This window comes from Anguilla rostrata, chromosome 8 (genome assembly GCF_018555375.3).
Source record: "Anguilla rostrata isolate EN2019 chromosome 8, ASM1855537v3, whole genome shotgun sequence".
Taxonomy (NCBI): domain Eukaryota; kingdom Metazoa; phylum Chordata; class Actinopteri; order Anguilliformes; family Anguillidae; genus Anguilla; species Anguilla rostrata.
Window position 1 is genome coordinate 36427330 of NC_057940.1, and position 17466 is coordinate 36444795.

At 40.0% G+C, this 17466-nt stretch overlaps 2 protein-coding genes across 2 annotated transcripts; one reads left to right on the forward strand and one right to left on the reverse strand.

The window, feature by feature from the left end:
• LOC135261579 (serine/threonine-protein kinase SBK1-like) lies at positions 1 to 6441 on the forward strand. Its single transcript, XM_064348052.1, has 4 exons — positions 1 to 946; positions 3088 to 3232; positions 4438 to 4640; positions 5053 to 6441. The coding sequence occupies exons 1-4, from the start codon at positions 941 to 943 to the stop codon at positions 5848 to 5850; spliced, it is 1152 nt and encodes a 383-aa protein (XP_064204122.1). The 5' UTR covers positions 1 to 940; the 3' UTR covers positions 5851 to 6441.
• Positions 6442 to 10130: 3689 nt separating this feature from the next.
• On the reverse strand, positions 10131 to 17108 carry necap1 (NECAP endocytosis associated 1). Its single transcript, XM_064348054.1, has 8 exons — positions 16950 to 17108; positions 14911 to 15011; positions 14333 to 14437; positions 12960 to 13041; positions 12656 to 12764; positions 12359 to 12506; positions 11951 to 12044; positions 10131 to 11654 (listed from the first exon to the last, which is right to left on the reverse strand). The coding sequence occupies exons 1-8, from the start codon at positions 17042 to 17044 to the stop codon at positions 11597 to 11599; spliced, it is 792 nt and encodes a 263-aa protein (XP_064204124.1). The 5' UTR covers positions 17045 to 17108; the 3' UTR covers positions 10131 to 11596.
• Positions 17109 to 17466: the final 358 nt, after the last annotated feature.

Here is a 17466-nt window from a genome sequence, read left to right on the forward strand (position 1 = left end):
CCATTTTGTGGATTAAGCTGTTTTGCAAAACAGCTTCTCAGCTGTTAGTTTTGTCAAACAGGGAGGCATGGCGAGTTGGGAAAGAGGGAGGGAGAGTAGAGGAGATAGAGAATGTAGACATATTGAATGTAAATATACAAGTAATTTGAGATGAATCAGTAGAGTATGGTTGGTATGTTTTCATTACTGCTGCTACAACTGCGCATAAAAGCATGTGCAATGCATTATGTATTTAGCACATGAACCCTAAACTTTTATTCGCTGAGAAGAGATGAAATGGACACTCAGAGTTAAATATAAACAAATTGAGCTACTGCTGCTGCTGCTTTTGTACATGGGCTCCCTGGAGTTGACTGTAGCACCGCTTATGGAAACACAGCTCTTTGCTGACACCTCGTTAGCAAGTTGACGCTGCGCAAGTCATGGATTCCTGTTGATTAACATGAAACTGCTTTTTGGAAGGACCTTTCTGAATGAGATGGAGAGATGGAAGGAATGCCGAAGATGGAGGATCATGAGGGCAGTAAGGGAGATGTGTGGAGAGATACAGTGATAGATCTGAATGATGGATACCCCTGGAGACAGATGGATACATACAGAGACTTTGATCTTTCCAGGGATGCCAACAGGAGAGTGGGGAGAGAGAGAGCGAGAGAATGGTCGAGAGAGAGGGGGTAAAGGAAGGGGCTGCAGTATTAATGGACAAACCGAAGGGGACAGACGCATCACTCAATCAAAAATACGGATACACACACATGAATCTGCAACGTATAAGCTATGTGTTGAATATACATTTGTACTAACAGAGAGAGTTATTGCAGGCATTCATTACACAGTTATAATAATACGGTCAAATGACAAGAAGCCAAGCAGAGAGAAGAGGAAAACATAGATGCTGACAGACTGAGAAAAATCAAGAGATATTTGGAAAAGCTCCACCATGACAGTAAGTGAACTGTCTCTCTGTTTAAGGAAGCATGCATTTGCGATGCAAAATGCAAATATTTCAAGTAATATTACATAGGAAAAGTTGATTTTTTTGTTGCTTTAGTCGAATGAGTCATAAAAACAGAGAATGAATCTATGCAAATATCACTTAGTGATGTTGTCTGAAATGTTTAAAACATTTACTTAACCATTCCTTCTCTTGTCAAGTCAAGCCATTTTACTATATTGTCTAAGTTGTGGCTTCCACAATGATCTTCTTCACTAACACCAAATTGCTGTGTTTACCTTAACACTTCTTAATCTTTCTGCTTATTCTTTAATATTCTGCTTATTTGCAGCCAGCTGCTTTCTATTCATTTTTACAAATTGTGATTTTGGTTGCAAAAAGATAATGTGAGCAATATATTTAATGTGAAGAAGTGAGATCAACCTTTTGAAAGATACTGAAAAATAATAAACAAATCATTTAAGAAACGTACTCCTAATATGTAAAAACATTTATATCATATAATAATATAGTTACATACTAATGCAATGTAGTACATATTATTTCTACTTTCAAGTTCTGTAAATTCCATATTGAGAAATTATTATGGAATTTGTTTACAAGATTGTTTGTGCCTTCAGGTTACAGCACATAATTACATATGGGAAACATTAATAATCAATTCACAATAATTATCATTGTAACAGCTTTTTAATTGAAAAGGGTATAATCTGTATTTTATATTCCACGTATACTTTTTTTCTTATCAGAAAAGTGTTGTGCTGCAAAGTAATCATTTAGGAATGTGATTGAACAAATTAATTTAATTGAAATACAGAATTTAAGCCAATAAGAGCATCCAAATTATCAGTCTGAACAATTGCTTTGATTAAACTACAGATTACCAACTGTATATATGAATTCAAGAATTGTTTGGACAAAAGCCACACAAGAATATCACATCCCTATAATACACAGAATCAAAACTAAGGTAGATGTGAAATTGTTTTCAGTTTTCATCTTCATTACCTTTCTGTTATTATTATAGGTATGTAACTGCTGTATTTTTTGCATCACTACATCAAATTACTTTCATTAAAGCATTCATTTTAACATTACATTATATTTATTTGGCTTTTATCTAAAGCAGCATACAAAAAGTGCATACTGAATTATGTAACAGTTATTTGTAGCCATGAAAACACATTAAGTCCAGTTCACACAGTAAGCATAGGCTAGGTCAGAGAGTAATGTTAAGTCAAACTAGGAGGAAAGACATCAAGTTACAACATCAAGATAACAATACAAGAACAGCATACGTGCTATATGGAGGTACATGTGTAACATGGAAGTGCTACAGGAACAAAGTAGAAGGATAGAATGGGGCGACATAGCTCAGGAGGTAAAAGCAGTTGTCTGGCAGTTGGAGGGTAGCTGGTTCGATCTCCGCCCTGGGCATGTCGAAGTGTCCCTGAGCAAGACACCTAACCCCTAACTGCTCTGGTGAATAGGAGGCATCAATTGTAAAGCGCTTTGGATAAAAGCTATATAAAAGCTATATAAATGCAGTCCATTTACCATTTATAGAAGTGATCAGAGTGATCTTATAGTGGGATTGCTCTGCAGTGTAGAGATAGTTAGTCCAGGTACAGTCTGAAGAGATGTGTCTTCAGACTACGGCGGAAGGTGGGCAATGACTGAGTGGTTCTTAGAGGAACATGGAGTTCATGCCACCACTGGTTTCACCACCGCTAGGGTGGAGAAACTCCGTAGTAGGGACGAGCGAGAACCAGTCACCCAGATGGGAGGGAGTACAAGTCGCCTTGCTGCAGCATTAGATATGTATCATATCATACAAGCATTTCCATCCATCCATTATCTATACCTGCTTATCCTGGTCAGGGTAGTGGGGGGTGTTTGAGCCTATCCCAGCATACAGCATATTGGGCGAGAGGCAGGAATACACCCTGGACAGGTCACCAATCTATCGCAGGGCACACACACCCTTCTTTTACCATTCTAAGAGCATTTCAATCACCACAATGTTGTAATTTATTATATATGTGTTGATGTAATACATTTAGTATTGCTGCTTTAATGTTCATTATTGAATTCAGAATGTAAAATGAACATGCTTTAATGCTTCTTCCAAGGCAGCTGCAAGACAGTTGGATGCGTTATGTCATCTAACAGCCCAGTCATTGCCATCACTTCAGACCGCAGATCATTTCAAGGTCGTCAAGCTTCTGGGAGAGGGATCATATGGCAAGGTCATGCTGGCCGTTCACAAGAAGACAGGTCAGTAAATCACTCTTTCTTCTTATCTGGATTGAAGTTGAGGTCATGTTGTGTCCGGAGTTTTAATTGCATCATAACTGCTGGTGTATGCCCTCCTGAACTGAGAGGATGTTGCAACGCTGGGTCAGGCTGACAATTGCAATTTGACTTTGCAACTTGGGAGAAGTAACATCAATGGAGGATAAAATGTTATCTAAAACAATTCACACAGCAAGCTACCTACCCGATGAGTATGTAATTAGCTGCAGTCTACAGAAAGGAAAGATGGAGCAGCAGTGTGGTAGCCCCGAATATGGACCAGAACACCTGAAGTGCTACTTGAGTTAACTGAGTTAACATACTATTGTTAACATGCTACGGAGATAAGGAATGAGTTCTTAATCTTTATAATTATTATTTTTTTAATGTACATTGAGCACCATAATGATTTGGCACTGAACTCCACAATTTTAAATTTGTAATCAAACAATTCACATGTGGCTAAAGTGCAGATTCTCACCTTTTATTCAAGAGTACTTTTATACATTATGAGGCTGAGAAATAAGAAAAAACAGAGACATAGGCAAATCTTGGGCTTACCAAAATCAACTGTTTGGAATATCACTAAGAAGAAAGAGAGTGCTGGTGAGCTCTGTAATCACCAAAAGCCTGGTAGGCTAAGGAAGACCATTATAGTCGATGACCGAAGAATTCTCATCATAATGAAGAAAAACCCTCAAACACCTGTCCAACAAATCAGACAGAGAAAACTTAAGGAACCTAACTTCTAAAACAAGCAGGAGCTGAATATGGCTGCCGCACAGGCCGTGCAGGCCCCTACTAGAGAACATGCTCTTTGGGTCACAGACTTCAAGCAGTCATTTCACAAAGTACTAAATAGGACTATTTTCTTTCATATAACATTAACATGTCCTTGTGCCCTGAAATGGGGGGGACTGTGTATAAAAAGTGCTGTAATGTCTACATGATGAAAGCAAAGTGTACCCTTAAATAAAAGCTGATAATATGCATTTAATTGCATGTGAATTGTTGATTGATTACACATCTAAAATTGTGGACTACAGAGCCAAATCAAGAAAAAATATGTATTTGTACCAATCATTACAGAGCTCACTACATGTTAATAAAATAATGCACAGAATATTAATTCCAAGGTAATACATGTGGACCCCCACCCTTATCTCCGTCTCTGTCACTCTGTTAAGGTTCTCCAATGGCCATGAAGTTCTTTCCCAGAGGGTCCACCTCTCTAATCTCATTCTTACGAGAGTACAACCTCTCTCTTGCTTTCTGCACCCACCCATCACTCACGAAGGCTTTGGGAATTGTCTACTCCACCCCCTTACACTACGTCTTCGCCCAGCAAGCTGGACTGCATGGAGACCTGTATGACGTCATCATCCCAGAGGTCTGTGGGTGTAAGCTAATTCTTATTGTTTCGAAACTGTGCACTATGTCAGGTTCTCAAATTATAGTCAAAGCATTCGTCTCATTTTCCTCAGTTTAGGCTGTAGTTATATATAGATATATTTGTATACAGTACATTATATACACATATATGTATATACATACATATAAATGGATATACCTATATATTTTTTCTCCTTTTTTTGTAAATCTGGAAATTTCACTAGCAATTTTCTCCAAGATTTGTTTGTTTGAAATTGGACATAACCCAAGGTACCATGGGAGAAAACACATCCACATACATGCACAAATTCTCTAATAGTCCAGGGTTAAATCGAATTGATAATCTCACTTAAGAACCATTGTTAGAAGAGGGGACAGAGGCTGTACCCACACTGTCTCTTTGTGTCTAGGTCGGCATGGCAGAGGAGAAGGTGCAAAGGGTGGTGTCACAGCTGAGCGGAGCGCTGTCTCATCTTCACTCCCTGGGATTCGTCCACAGGGACGTGAAACCTGAGAACATTTTCCTGTGTGACCAGACCTGCCAGTGGGTCAAACTGGGTGACTTTGGGATGGCCAAACCCAAGGGTGCGCGGATCACAGGGTTTTGGTATGATTCTCCGTACTGCGTACCGGAAGTGGAGATGGCGAAGGGCAGGAAGTCAAAAGGAAAGAGCACAACGGGCAAGGGAGCAAAAGGGATGGGGGTAGCGGCTGGTAAAAACACGGGGAGTAAGGGAGGAGTGGCAGAGAAGAACACATTTTGGGTGTCAGTAGATGTGGGTATAGACAGTTGGGCCCTAGGAATCCTGATCTACTCCATGCTGACCGGGTCTTATCCTTGGAGAGAAACCTCCTCAGATGATCCAGGATACAGAAAATACACAGAGTGGTTGGACAGTGAAAGAGACAGACAGGGAGAGAGGGGGGAGGAAATCAAGTGGAAAGGGCAGGATTTGGGGAAGTCGGGGTGGAGTAATGAAGGTGAGAGTCTAGAATGCGGTCCCGTACCTCCCCAGTTTGCAGTCTTCACCCCACTGGCCTGCAGCCTCTTCCAAGGGCTGCTCTGCCCACAGCCCAGCCTGAGGTCCATACCTGAGGATGTCCTCAAATACCTTGGAGGCACCTGGCTACTCATGAAAGGAGAGGTGGAAAAAAAATTGAGCGAGAAAGGAACAGAGATAGAGAAAGAAAAAGGAGGTAGAACATAGGGTTATGCTCATTGCATTACATAAAAATGACCTGAGGGAAGATGGGAAGAAACACAATATGAGGAAGGTAGGGGAGGGAGGGAGATGGATGTAGTCATGGCTGTATTAGCCAACATTTGTTGCTTTTTTGGTGTCCATCTATAGTACATAAATTCAGTTTCTGAAATAAGATTTTACTGTTAATTTCTTCTTCTTTTTTTTTGCTTTCATCCTTTAAGTAATCATTCCCATTTTGTCCCCTGACATTACAAGAACTATTTTACCACAGTTGTGGGTTAAATCTTTTATATATATTTTATGTCTGCACGTCTATGTTCAAATCCATTACAAGGATGATTTAGATGTATTATTATTATTGTATTATTGATTATTGTCAACATATTTATGGTTTCATATTATAATTCATGGTATGTTTGATTTACAGATTGTATTGATGACCTGATTAGCACATGTTTATAACATCATCCCTATGATGTTTTTATAATGGAAGGACCTTAGAACTAACATAAATCTCTAACAAAGAGCTGTCAAACATTAAATGTTGCCATCTGTAAATAAATGATACATTTGCCAGTTTTACAGTGTACAGGAAATTTCTTCTTTAATTTATTGTACCAAACCACCTGTTGATCCCTTCAGCCAGATGTGGAAAACATGGTCACTTTCAAGATTTTCCCCTGTAAATATAAAATATGATATGTACTTTTATCACAATGCACAAATGCTAAATTATTCAGACTCTATTTTTGAGGATTACTGTCATAAGCATTTTCCGTCAGAGAGCCTGCCTGTTCCTGCTCTGTGTGGCTCACCTCTCCCTTCCATTCTGATTTTTTTCTTTTGGGAAAAAATTGAGAATGACAAACAAAACAACAGCAAAATTATTTTGATGCTTATGCTGACAAACCAAAAACTTGAGCAGAAAATTTACAACTGAACTGGATTTGATACCCATGAAATAACCCTGGCAGAACATAAAAGGGTACGAATAGATAAATGGTAAATCAAACGCAAGTTCACCCTTCTCTCATATTTAATCATATTGACAGATGGGATCATGTCTACAGAGCACCGCTTCAGAGAGCTAAAAATAGCTGGTGTGAGGTTATTTACACAGCGTACCATCATTAGCTTCTGTCTATTTTCCTCTTTTCCACAGGACTGGCTCAGCAAATATGTGTTAACTCCTTCACATGATCTTTCCTTCAAATATCAGGGGTGACCAGTCACATTGTCAAACTTTATTACAATAAATCTTACCTGGTTCTTCTTTTAGAGTGCCTGAGTTAAGAGAGCTGTCAGCTTAATTTGTGACTGACAAAGGAACAGACCGAGATGTGCACACGGACTATCGTTAGCCAAAGTCAGCACAGCGCTGGGAACAGCAAGATGGATAATGTGAGGTATGGCAGCAGCTGTGGCAAAAGCAGGGTTCAATGGATGATTCCAAGAAGTGTGTTGCCCAAGCGGTATAAGAAAACCCGATGGTTTAGCCTTGTGCTACTCCAGCAGCCAGGTCAGTTAATCTGGTGTCTCTTTACGCAGTCAGAGAGAGCAATTTAATTGCTTCCTTACACATAATTTGGGGTCAGCGAGACCACAGCGTAGCTCTCTAATGCTTACTATAGGCCCTGATCTCTGACATTTAACCTGATACGTGCCTCGAAGCGTACGCGTATGTGGAAATATTTCAGTGAGTGTGTGTGTTTAAACAACATAAATGAACTCGTCTGAGCGCCAGACCAATAAAAATTCAGAAATACCGGAGAGCAAAAGTGTGTGAGCGAAACGGAACTTGTAAAAATATTATGAGGGGGACAGAAGGAAATCGAGAGGATTATATATTTACATCGCCACCGCCACCCATCACCCCCCTTTCCCTTTTCGTCTTCGCCTTCCCCTATTGCTGTTTTTCTCAGTTGATGATCTCGGGAGTGATCGCACAGACAGTATGTACCGTAATAGCGTCTACTCTTCTGTCTCAATTTCCCCTGCCTACTCTCTCTCTCCATCATTCAAGGTGTCATCAGCACGGCTGATTTGCTTACTCTGTCACTCTACTTAGCCCTTGCAACATCACCCTCACCCTGGTTATGGCCAGTTTAGAAGCACGTGTCTGACTTTTGATCCACCCTACGTGAGAGCATGTAAGAATCAAAAAGCCAAACAGGATTTGCAAGTTTAGAAATGAGAAGTCTTCCCCAGCATTTTGTTCCAGTCGCTTGGATCTCCTAATTAGCACAATTCCTAAACCAGGAGGTAAAACAAATTAGTGATATCAGCTGGCTGAGTTCATGACAGCTCAAGAAACATATGGCAGAACTTTCTGTCCTCCAGACTTTCAACCTCTGATTTTCATTTTTTTATGTCTGGAAAACTTATCTACGAAAAATTTGTCTTCTGCTTTCCTTCTTTCAACCAACTGATACTTTTACTTTCAAACCAAGTCATGCACATTTCCCACTATGTCTGCCTTTAATGGTTGATCTATTTTTGTTTTGTTCATTTGGAGAAACTACCAGTGTTGGCCAGCCCTGATGTTCCCATTAGAAGACTATGACTTGGGGGTGCACAGAGGTGGGACTTGATTGGCCTTGTCCTACTGGACAAGCGTACAGTATGTGGTGTCTACAGGTAAACAATTGTGAGAGGTAGGATTTTTTTCAAAGTTGACTCTCCTGTAGTATATTGTGTTGGCAATAGTTTGGGAAACATTCAAAAACGTAGCCTGTGACTAAATATCCTGCAGGAGTACAGCTGCCAGAACTGCAGTAATCCCTGTGTGGGTACAAGTGACATAGAGACAGAGGGGAATCCCCTCTGCCAAAAAAAAAAACCTAAACTTGGTATCTCAATGTCAATTTAAAATAGAGAAGAGGCCTGGGATATAATTGTTTCTCCATATTTACTTTCCCAAAACTATGGGCAGCTAGTTACCTAATAAAAATATTTTAAAAGATGCACCTTGTTCTTTCTTGATTTACTCTATTTGATGTAATAATGTGAAAATGTCCATCTCCTCACCTTCCAAATATTGCATCTACTCATAATCCTGACAAGGGCAATTAACATATTTTTATCTACATTTACATCTGAGTGCTATCATTCACTTTACACCATCTCCAATCTCTAAGCATTACTCTAACCAAAGGGATAAAACAGACCTTGAGTTTAATTTAAACGGAGGAAAGGTCATTCTCTTTCACATCTTTTATTCTTTACTAGCTGGGTTAGGCACCAGAAAAGCCAAATTGCTGTTCTGTGCAGACACACCATCTAGTGTTCGACAATGTAACTGCTCACCATTTAACAAATACAGCGTAATGGAGATAGGTACACCATACCAGCAACAGCAAATCCCTGGACTGTGGAGAAGGACCTTGAGTGCCACACAGTTACCAAGATAGCTCATGCTATGGGGCCACAAGGGGAATTTAAATAAAAACTAAATCTGCCTTGCATTATTAGCCACATGAGAAAGGAGAAGAATCATTGAAGAAAATAAGTATTTTACATTTTTTTCTACTTTTGTAGAATAAATAATAATTTTCAAATAAACTATGATCAGTTATTGGTTATGATCGGTAAAAAACAAAGGAAATGGTGAAGAACATTGTCCCCCTGAGACACCTTACCATTGGAGCGAAGACAATAGAAGGAGTTGAGGATTCCCACCACTATAGACAACAAACTGGCCTTTGGAGCCGACTGTCACTGTGCATGCCAAATGTTAACCAAGACATTAAAAAATAAAGTTATTCCATTCTATTTTTACTTCCTGACCCAGAGCATTACTGTGCCCATCATGGTGAGACACATAAGGTGTATTTTTAAGAGCTGCAGAAAGAATGGCACACATACTGAGCAGCGGCTAATAAAGCACTGAGCTAAAAGCAGTGCCCACTTTAAAAATCCATCCTGCCAACTGGGAGTTTAGGATCTCAGATGGGACAGGGGCCTAGGGACTAGGGCAGCAGCATTCAGCATTCAACCTAGCAAGATGGCTGGAGACAAAGTAGTGTTATCAGAAATGCTTTCAGAGGGTTTCACGGAATTGACTCATTTTCAGGCAGAAAAGGGTCCATTCAAAAACCTAGTCCATGTCTCTAAACCCTGATGAATGAAATGAAATGAAATGAAAACACTCGGCTTAAGTTCGTCATATAATGCTTTGTACATTTATAAGATGCATGCTATATTTGCAACCTCAGCATAGACATCTTTTGACCCTTAGGTCGACAAAATCAAAGACCACTCATACCAAGACAAGGAAAACAAACTCAGTTAATAACCATTTATTTTCAGCATGGTCATTTCGTATACAGCTCAGTACAGTCAATATACATACAGTGTTTTTGGAATCACAGGCAGATTGATGAATTATTAATGTAAAACTTAGTGGACACAGTGAAGAGAACCATAACACAGACCAAATGAATAACAGCCCAGTTCTTTCATCCAAATGGAGCTCCAGGTTAACCTGATAAATGACTGCTCAAATGGCTGTTCTCTTCTGGGAAATGCATATTTACCATATCTGCAAGTGTTAGTGTATTTATTTTGGCTCAGTAACAGGCCCAGCTGAAATAACTTTATCAGCACATTTACTGTCTATGGTACATATCTTTCCAACATTAATCCAACCTAAATAAATGAAGTACTGTTTTATGTGCTTGCTTGTACTTAATTATACTGTAATACACTGGGTCATAAGAAAAGTCACAGAATATGTATACGATCACGAACACACTCTCTTGAGCATATGACCACACAATGTAGGTATATAAGGTTAACAAAGTAAGCATATCAACTCCCTTAAATCTCCAAACAAATGATTACTGTTCGTTCTGAAGCCACCAGTCTTAGTAACACAGAACAGAAGATTATGACATGTTAGTCCATTGCTCCTCACTGGACAATGGAGGGCCATCTATTTTTATTGCCAATTGAAAAATAGCTCTTGGTACGTTTCAGTGTGACCACAAAGAAACTCGTTTTTTTGTCAATACAAAGGATCATCATACTGGAGGTTTCTGCCATATTGGACGTAACACATGGGGGGCAGTGTAACATGGTGGTTAAGATACTGGAATCTGCAGGTTCACATCACAGCTGGTGCACTGCAGTTGTACCCATGAGAAAGATGCATACCTCAAATGGTTTCAGTAAAATATCCAATATGAATAGCATTTAAAAATAAATCTGTGTAAGCTGCTCTGGATAACGACATCTGCTAAACAAATAAACAAGCTACCTAATACAACCCAACAGATCTGGCCAAACCATAATTTAAATGTAGGGATCTTACAAATCCCTCTAGTACGCTGATCCTTAGTCAACACTTGGAACTTAAAACCTGAATTGACATTTCAGGAAAAAGTTAAATATATTAAATACTGACTAAATATATCCTACTATGTTAACTTATATATGTACTGTACAGTGGTAATTATTTACATTATACATACCGCATATATTAATATTGTTATCATTACCTTTTCCAAAACTATTATTTAGCTTAAATTAGGGTTAGTAGTGGCGTTAAGACTCCACGAATTCCAACATTTTCATACAGTTTTCTTTGTTCTAAGCCTCGTAAAGTTTTCAGTCATAAATACTCATGATGCAAATTAATGTAAGAGTGGCCGGTGTATTGTAGATGACTGTGAACATAGTTCCTGTTTGAGTGGAGCAGAAATGGTAGACAAAGGTGGAAAGAGTGACAGAAAGGAAAATGGGTGAAGTTTCAGAATTTAACCCAGCTGGTAGAGGAAGAGTCCTGTTGAGCTGGTTGTGGGAGTGAACTGTGAAAGAATAAGTGCATTAATCCAGTATATTAGAATATATGAAGTCACAATACCTGTAGTCATTAACTACATATAGCCACCTCCAAAACACATTAACTACATATAGCCATCTTGGATAAACATTAGCAAAAACGGCTGTCTAAAATAAACAACACAGGTAACAAGTTGTTCAAGGAAACAAGGTAAACTTGGCAAGAAAAATACCTAAAGCATACCAATTATTTTGGAGGTGACTGTATGTCATCATTAGAGATGGACTGTATTCACGATTAAGGAAGAAGTAGAGTGATTACCTTGCAGAGGTGGAGAAATCTCCCCAAAGGTCAGAACTGTGGTTTGACTGGACCACTGAGTTGGAATTACTGCTATCTAGATCTAATAAACAACCTGAGACAGAGAGAAGACAGGATTATTTCAGCACATCTCTTCAGTACTACACTTCAAGCTCATATATCTAACATAGAAATAGTGGACATTTATTTACATACTGCAAGGCTTATGGTTCTAATGGAACCACTATCATTATCAGTGCATCCATTTCAAACTGAAACAGGAAGCCATGATAATGTTATTTGGGTTGCTGTGTTCCCCACAGGTTATAACAATTATAGCAGTTACAATACCCAGAGGAGAGAAATAGGCACACAAGTACATTTATGTCTGAAAATTGTACAAGCATTGATAACAGATTATAACTTTACCAGTATCTCCACCTCCCGTGAGTGGCTCTGTGTTGTGATTGGAAGAGCCAGAGGGAGGGGGCGGGGCTATCTTGCCCCCAGGTGGAGGAGGAAGGAGACCTAGTCCACCTGACCCTGTTTGGCGGGGTTTGTCCCTTTTTCTGCTTTGCTGAGAGAGAGAGAGAGAGAGAGAGAGAGAGACAGAGATACCAAATTAAAGGATTAGACAGATAATTAGTCCTATAGCATATTTGCCAAGAGAGCTTGACTATTTTGAAATAAAAACAATCAACACTAAAATACATGCAGTAGCTTTACCCCGATATTGAGAGTGATGGTTTGTCCCTCTTTAAAGCCTAGGTCCAACTTTGGTCCTGTGTCTGGAAGCTGGGATTGTTTGCTAATTTCAATTTCCTGTTTCACCCACCTGCAAGGGAGTCACATACTCAAGTGGCTGAACTGGAAAACATGCACAACAAGGCACTGAGAGTAGCAATGTGCACAAATAGTTATCTGTGAACCTCAAGACAGGTTTTCAAAATTATGGTTTCTAAAGTCCACAGCAGCCTATGACACACCATCATTGTGTTGGGGAGAGAAATGACATACACAGATAACATACTTGAAATGATCCTGAAGAGCCACATTGAAATCGAAGGAATCTCCTCTGTCCCCGAACCCAACACCAATGAATGCACTGCGACCTGAGGGGGAGAGAGAGAGAGAGAGAGAGAGAGAGAGAACAAGGGAGGGAGAGAGAGAGGGAGGGAAGTGGGGACAATATGAACAAAAACATGTTACACTAATTAACACGTGGCAAGACACACCCCCTCCCTACACACATTGAGTGACAATGGACTTAAGGTAACAGCCAAGAAGACACAAGGCCACGGCAGCTGCTCGTTCAGGTGGCCTGAGGTTAATGCATAGAGGTAAGCAAGGATTAGGAGGATGGTACGGTAGGCTAAGTCACATGTAGCGGCTGGATCAGTTTCAGATTTTATCACACAAGCTTGGGGTTAAATTTATGGCCGAGTACCCTGATCCAGGATTAGAAATAAATTAGATTGGACTGTTGGGTCAAATCATTTTTGACGATGTGTTTGAAAGAATGCGACTCATACCTTTATCACAACTGACATCTACCAGGCCTCCTACAACAACAGGTAAATTTCAATGGGTTTAAAAATACGGCTGAATTAAATGACAGCCTTTACCGTTGATTCCAGTATCCTTTCTTCAGACGCTGCTGTTGGGACATAACTTGGGCATAACCTGGGCAACCTACCAGTATAGTGTGTAGACCTTCCCTCAAACAGTGTGGCAGTCAGGCATCACAAACACATCACAAATTATCAATGCTGGTGAGCTTTGGCTGGGAAGACATTCTAAGCCAGAGGTGTCAAACGTCAAACTCCAGTCCCGGAGGGTTGCAGTGTCAGCTCGTTTTGGGTGTGTTTCAGCACAAGTGATTAACTTAAGTCACAGACTGGCTAAAGAGTCCACACACCTTGTTCTCAAGGCCTTACGAGGCTGCTGATTGAAAGGACACTGCAAATACCTCCAGAACTACCACCCAAAGGACTCGAGTTTGACACCTCTTTGCTAAGCTGATGCACCGACATTCTATAAGCTATTTCAATGCAACTATGACTTAATAAAACGCTACTGAATAAATGGATTCTCAATTGTGTTGTATGTAGCTAAACTACCCGCTCCTGAATAGATAATATAATGTCATTTTCACAGTTAATAGAATTTGCTAAATATGGACATGCTTCCAAACTTACATATGTCGTTACAGTCACTACAATCAAAAAGTGAGGAGTTAAACTAAGGACCGCTTTCAGTTCACATGACCCAGGGGGGAATTAAAGTGTAAAATCTGTTCTACACTCTGAGAAAAGTCATTCCGTCAACATTAAAACAAAAAAATCTGAGGCAGATTTTTAAAGAGAATAACATGTTTTGAAATCCATAGATAGATATCCATACCATTATCATCCTGTATTCGGAGGACAAAGTAGCGGCTGGAGTCGCTCACAGTTTCCACGGTGATGCCAGGATATTCTTCCACGGGTGCCTGTGCAAAGAGCTCCCCTAAAGGACAGGATGGTAATAGCATTGTTAAACCACTAAAATAACTGATTATCTCACGGACATCACCAGTTTATCTGTAATAATGCTAAATCCAGGAAATAGCACCATTTATATTCCTGCAACTAGCATCCATTTGGTAGATTATACCAAAAAATGTTATATTAAGGAATCATTTTAAGACCTTTACAGCTAGACTGTCTGTCGTAATGCTTATGATACTAAAATTGGCCACTGTTAAGTTAGTGTTTAATTTACAATTTTTCAGTGTGCATACATAATATGAATATTCTGAATTGCGGTGTACCCTTCCTCCTTGCATTGGAGCCTATGCAATAAATGCCTCTGGACTGTGAACGAGGGCTAAAGACAGGAATCGCCATTGTAAAGCACATGTCAGAAAATGGCGGGGAAGCCGAGAGATGAGGACTACACCGCGGCATGATGACCACTTCCCACTCCCCTCCCTCTCTCACCAGAGATTTTGTCCTCCAGCTTGATGTATGCCACTTTGCCTTTCGCAGTTATGCGCATACGTCCCGTCCAATCAGGCGCGTCCAGCTTCCAGTCCGAAGCTCTACAGACAGGCAACAGTCAATACAAGATGGCAGGTGAATAAAGTGGAAATGCACATCTTTTTTCCAGAACAGTTTGCTCTCAGCAGATTTTGGCCATTGTTACATATGAAGTGCATGCATAAAGACTTAGGCAAAGAGCAGAAATTATATAGAGGCAGGTAATAAGCATCACAACTGATAGTAGCTTTCAGTACCAAGCTTTCACCAAAATTCTAAATCACCAATGATGCCTTCTGCATCACCAGAACCACAAAAGGAGTTCTGGAGTCGAAGCTCTGCCGATACACTCTCACCTGTGAGTCAGTGATTATTAAACACCCAGAAGGCCATTTGCACAGTGCTGCAGGAAACCGAGCAGCAATCAGAGGAGACGCATTTCTCTCACTGATGACAGCGGGGGGCTCGTAGGCACCTGGTGCATTGTTTGGAGAAGCTAAAGCAATGGTAACCTGAGCCGACTCCAAGCGCTCACGTGAAGCCAGAGGAACACTGACCCGAGGAACGCTGTCAAGCATAAATCCAGCCGCCTACCAGGGGAGGACCAAGCCAGTTCCATCTCAGCGCTCGTGGGCACCCTGTCATCACTGGCTATTGACACATCCCAGCAATGTCAAGGCTGCCGGGCCCAAGCTGTACTTCTGGTAACTGCCTTTAGATGAGTCACTTTAGCGCATTTTTATATTAGTGGGTATAAACAGGGCTGACGTTAATTTTAAAGTACAGTTTTCTGCATCTGCCATCTGCTATTCATATATTTGAAGCTTTTTTAGTACATCATCAAACAAAAATTTATTTATAGCATTCTGACAATATTGAGATGACTGTTCATGCTACCTCCCCAACAGGGCCCTGCTGATGAGATCCAATCAAGAATGAAATACCTGAAGACATGAAAGCCATTCTTTATTTTACATAAACTGACTCAGAGCAAAAACATGATGTCATTATTTTCCACTGACCCAGGGCCCGGTAATACATCAGAAACATTACTCGCTATTAGATGGCAGTCTTTAGAAGTACTCAAGATAACAAAAATTCACTGTGAATAAACGAATAAAACAACTAAAACACACTATATAGCTACCTGCGATTGAATCTGTTCCTTTACCGCCTTTATTTGTGAAATCAATACATAGAAATAGGCTATCGGAATTTAGGGGTAATAGTCACGTAGAGGAAAATATATTCTAAATACCAAGTATTTTAAATACACCAAGTGACAAGCTGACAGATGTAACTACATCCTGCTAAAAAAAAAAATCTTCAAAAAAATGAATATTCTCCTATTCACCACTGTCTCAAAGCAAAGTATAAAACACCACCAGCAACAATAAGAAATGGTACGATAACGCTTTAACCAGTAAACATTATTTGGTAAAAGCAACAGACACTAATGCGCGTTAAAAAATAAGAGCCCCAACCCTAACAGCAAGCTCAATGTAAATTACTTGGTAACAGTTGCAGTTACATCGACGTCATAACGATTGGCAACTCGTAGTGATATCTGGATTTCTTTTGATGACTTTGTCACATTTACCTCTGGTCACTTTCTAATTCATATGTAGTCTACGTGTCTATAGCTACAGTAGCCTCCTAATCCATCTTTCTGGTTGCATCTCTGTCACAGGCATACTCCATCCGAACTAACGCATTATACGCATAACATTATCTTATGAAAGCGGTCAGACAAGAAAATGGTGTGAAACACAAACCACTGATAAAAGCAGTACCATGCACATATGTTGTCCCCACTTAAGAATCAATTCCCGCTATGACACCCACACATTTCTGTTTACAAGCAATCTCTTCCGTGCCTGGTCCAGGTTGCTAGCTAGCCAATATATTAGGCTAGATTTACTGTTGGAACAGACCTTCTAAAATGAAACAAGCCCTGAAGTAAAATAAGACTGGTTTGCATCAACATCTTAGTTCTTTACCTGTAGCCACGATTCGTTGCCCGTGGCGGAATGCGGTAAACATTTACATCAGGTTTAACACACAGAATTGACTCGTAATCGCTGACGGTCGCCATTTTGATTTTAAATAAATTACTCAGCCCGTCTTTTAGGACGCCATCTGCGCAGATTCACTGATCTTTACATCATGTGGATCATGTGAAACAGTCTAGTGAATGAGATAGGCCGTTCGGATAAATAGCAGATACGTGATTAAAGGAGCCGCTTAGAAAATACTTTAGCGTAAACATATTCTTACAGCGTCAGGGTGTAAAGGTGCGCACGGTCTTGGTAAATTAATTAAATGTTCATTTCGATCATCCTACGTTACTAGCCGACGCAGCAAATTTCATTAGCCATTCACCGACTTTACAGATCAGTTAATATGCGCAGCATGACGCCTTGAAAGAGAGAGAGAGAGAGAGAGAGAGAGAGTGCGCGCGAGTGCGCGTACATGTTTTCATTTAAAGATGGCAAACTAATGTAGTTAGCTAGCTCA

Coding starts and splice junctions, on each gene's coding strand:
- necap1 (XM_064348054.1), bottom strand. CDS start 17,044: ATGGCGACCGTCAGCGATTACGAGTCAATTCTGTGTGTTAAACCTGAT. Junction 13,042..14,332: donor CCGAATACAGGATGATAATG/GTATGGATATCT, acceptor TCTCCCCCTCAG/GTCGCAGTGCATTCATTGGT. Junction 12,765..12,959: donor GCTCTTCAGGATCATTTCAA/GTATGTTATCTG, acceptor ACTCCCTTGCAG/GTGGGTGAAACAGGAAATTG.
- LOC135261579 (XM_064348052.1), top strand. Junction 3,233..4,437: donor GGCCGTTCACAAGAAGACAG/GTCAGTAAATCA, acceptor CACTCTGTTAAG/GTTCTCCAATGGCCATGAAG. Junction 4,641..5,052: donor ATGACGTCATCATCCCAGAG/GTCTGTGGGTGT, acceptor CTTTGTGTCTAG/GTCGGCATGGCAGAGGAGAA.